This window comes from Rattus rattus, chromosome 7 (assembly GCF_011064425.1).
Source record: "Rattus rattus isolate New Zealand chromosome 7, Rrattus_CSIRO_v1, whole genome shotgun sequence".
Lineage (NCBI taxonomy): Eukaryota > Metazoa > Chordata > Mammalia > Rodentia > Muridae > Rattus > Rattus rattus.
In genome coordinates, this window is record NC_046160.1 from 83838484 (window position 1) to 83842327 (window position 3844).

The 3844-nt window shown below is 47.5% G+C and overlaps 1 protein-coding gene across 1 annotated transcript in view; it reads left to right on the top strand.

Annotated features, from left to right (window-relative positions):
* Positions 1-318: 318 nt before the first annotated feature.
* Positions 319-3844, top strand: part of Abhd12b (abhydrolase domain containing 12B) — a 30857-nt gene continuing 27331 nt past the window's right edge. The window contains exon 1 of the mRNA XM_032909118.1: positions 319-419. Coding sequence (XP_032765009.1) covers positions 319-419 — 101 coding nt within the window. The remainder of the gene's footprint in view (positions 420-3844) is intronic.

Here is a 3844-nt window from a genome sequence, read left to right on the forward strand (position 1 = left end):
CTTTTAAGAGTTTTTACTTCATTCTGTGGGCCCGGCAAGGGCGAGCACCTCCCAAAACTCATAGGGACATTTAATGGAAAGCAATGAGACAAATGGATACATAGTTATTTATGTATCTATGTGTTTCCATTCGTCAGCTGCTTGCCTGGCTATGGGATCAGCCAGGGAGGAAGCCCCAGGCACTGCCATGGGTGTGACCTTGGCTGAGTTTTCCTCTGGGCAGAGGAGGGGGGCGGAGCCAGAGCAGCAGGGGAGGAGAGGGCAAGCCTGGTCCCTGGAAGCCTGTGGCAGCTCCCTCAGTAGTGACAACGCCTCAGGATGAAAGGGAACACTAGAGACTGTGATGCAGCCTCTGAGCCTGGGGACCCTGCCTGTTCCTGTGTGGCCTCCTGGTGGGCTATGGTCCTGAGGAACCTGCGGTGAGTGTGCTTGATTGGTCAGTCACCTTCATAGCTCCCTTGTCCTGTTCTAGGCACAGGTAAGGCAGTTGCTGAGGCCATCCTGTCCAGAACCTGTCCACGGTTCTCCTAGGTCTGGTAGGCACGGAAGCTTTAGGGCTGGCTTTGGGGTAGGGGAACTTCATGGCTTCCACATTCTTGCAAACTCTTGAGTTCTGGAAGATAGCTTTATCCCTGAGTTCAAATCCTACCTAGGCCAGCGAGGCAGGCAGGCTTGACTTTTCAGAAATGTAAAAGGGCTTTGGAAATGAGATTCCAGAAAGATGGTTTCTTTTATCTGCTCAAATTACTACTCTACCAGATGAATTTAAATATTACTAACACTAGAGACAGCCATAACATATGATGTGCTGTAATCGGAGGTGCAATCTTTTCAGGTCAAAGGCCTGTGTAGGTGGGGAAAGATCCTTGGCTTCTCAGGAATGGGTTCCCGGGTGTGTATTTAAATGACTGGCTGAACTTTTGGGCGTATTGAAATCACTATGTATGTATGGGGTTACTTGTGTAATTTCTTAACATTCCTTATGTATGAAAATGTCTGTTTATCATGGTGTTTTGTTTGTTTTTAAACACTGTCTCTCAAGAGCCCATGGTCTGATCAGTCATCCTCAGTCTTGTTAGCATTGGAGTTAGGTCCTGGATTTGAAGCAGTGAAGGAGGTGTGTGTATGTGGTTTGTTTTGTTGATACTGGTAATCTTGTTACATGTCTTGTTTCTGTTTCACTTTATTTTGTGTTAGTTACAAAGTACTCTAGGGTCACAGCCTCACACAGGAGATGTCACTGATGGCCAATGGGGATCTTTGCTGTCCTATCAGCACCCCCTCCCCCAGTGCAGAGGTTGGAGAGTGGGTGGCATCACATTGCTCCAGTTACCAACACTTTACCCCTTGACATGAGAGTCCCTCCAACCCCAGTTCTCTATAACACCAGTGGCTGATGGTTCAGCCCTCACTAGGCAGGACATCTTTTAGGTAGACAATTAAAGCTATGGTTCACAGTTCTGGAGAGTCAGCCATTTTGCTGAAAACAGAGTTGTCGATAGGGCCCTCTGCTGCGTGTCTCACTGATTAGTAAAAAGCAAGTCTCTTGAGACTCAAGAAATGCTTTCTAAAAGAATGGCCTGTGGTGCAGCTCTTCATCTGAGCAGGGGACTGCCGATCTAAAGTGAGTTCGACTGAGGCCCAGACCCAGTTCCAGCTTCCAGACTTTTGTTCCTTCCTTGAGCCAAGGAAGTTTGGAGTCACTAGTTTCCCAGGGTGCTGACCATGTTCAGCCCTGTATATACCCGGCGCCTTAGCTTATGTGGTGAGAGGTGGAAGGAGACCACTCGGTCAGCTTCTGTCCGCAGTGACCAAGTTTTAGTATTTTCCCTACTTTGTTTTCTTTTGCTGTGATAAACACCACGACCAACAGCAAGTCGGGAGGGTAAGGGTTTATTTCATCTTGCAGCTTATAGTGTATCATGAAGAGAAGTTAGGGCACAAACTCAAGGCAGGAACCTGGAGGCAGGAGCTGAAACAGAGGCCGTGGAGGAATGCTGCTTACTGACTTGTTCATCCTGCTTTTAAAATTACATAGGCCCACTTGCCCAAGGATTGTGCACCCTTAGCGGTCTGGGCTTTGCCACATCAATTGTTATTGATCAAGAAAATGCACCACATACCTGTTTATAGACAATCTAGTGGCAGCACTTTCTTAATTGAAGTTCCTCTTTCTAGATAACTCTAGCCAGTGTCAAGTTGACAAAAAACCTAATCTAGGCATGTTCCTGGTTAGTATACTTATTTTAAAGTTCATCCGATACTGTTACTACCTAAGGTGGATGGAACGATGAGAGTAAATCCTAAGACAGGAAAATGGAAAATATTCCCAGGAAAGAAGCCAAGAGGAGAAATGTTGCTAATCAGGCACATCAGTGGACAGCTAGAAGTGACTTCACCACAATCAGGCGTCTGTACAGCCAGCTCTCGAGGGACCTAGCGATGAGACACGTCATCTCTAGCGGCCCAACAGGTGCTCCTCTGTCTGTCCCTTTGCACGCGTGCCACGGGCCCAATAAAACTCTGGTCTCCCTAGCTCCTTCTCTCTTCTCTCCTCCCTCTCCCAGAGGCTGCCTCTATTTCCCTTCCCAATAAACCCTGGACGTGAGACCTGCTACATGGTGTGATTTGTTTGGGACTCATCGTGTAGTTCTAACAAAGCCTAAAAGATATTTTCCTCTTAGCACGGCCAGTGAATTGTCATCACGTTTTTCTATCAATGGGAGTAAAGAAAATGGGCAAAAATCCTGTGCTTGCAGAACTCATGTTGATTAATTTTTAATTAGAGTTAAAAACATAAATAAGTTAAAGGGTGAAGCCCGCAGGTCCCCACTGCCTCCTCCATTGCTGCTTTCTCCCTTGTAAAGAAAATGCATCTGTCAGCCTTCACCATATGGGTCAGCAGATACCGACTGGGCTTCGCCCCGTGCTAGACAGACAGGGATATCAAGAAAGCTGTATTATGCCACGTGGTTCTCAAGACCTGGCACACGGTGGGGAAGATGGGCAACCAGAGAACAACCAAGAGTCAGTGTGAGTCTCTGTTCATTAGTGGGAAGGGCAGACAGGAAAAAAGGAAGAGCCACGGAGGGAGGGTGGCTTCGTCAGCGAGAAATACCTGAGTGCACGCAGGATACAAAGTGATGAATCCTGCTGGAGAGGGTATAACCTGGTACTTCTTGATCAGCACGTGTTGGCTGTGCCAGTCGGCGCATGGGATGGAGGTACAACAAGTCTTAATATTTGGGAGAGTTGTCTGGCTGGATATTGTCTGATCTGGGTCCCCGAAAGCTGGCTTATGAACTCTCAGGACAGGAATGGGTCACTCCACATAAGCTCCAGAGAGTTTTCACCAGGAAGAATCACCCAGTAAGGTCCTCTGGCCCCTGCAAGGCACCCCGTGTTTGCAGTTGTGGCTGATCAAAAGGCAGGTGAAAGAACACCCAGGTTCCAAGGTGGCTGTTTGATGTGGCCAGCCTATAGCCACAACTGGCTGGAAACTGTCTCCCCTGCTCAAATCAGGTCTGTTAGCCACTGGTGACTTTTGATCCTCTGCTGATCTATGGGAAGTCAAATTGACAACCCCCTCATTAAAAGAAGCCCCTTTGCATTATTGATGTTGGGGGAACAGGTCATTCTCTTCTTTTCCTGCAGAGGCTCTCACTGAAGTGCCTTGAGCTGTTTGAGAAAAAGGTCCTGTATAAATTATTCCTTTAAAAAGAAAGAAAGAGACATATTTCCTTCCAATGCCTCTGCTCCCCAAGCAGACAGACCTTCAAAAGGTAACTTAGCAGGAGACTACCCTGCCTACCTTCAAAAGATAACTTAAGGGGTGCCCGGAAGG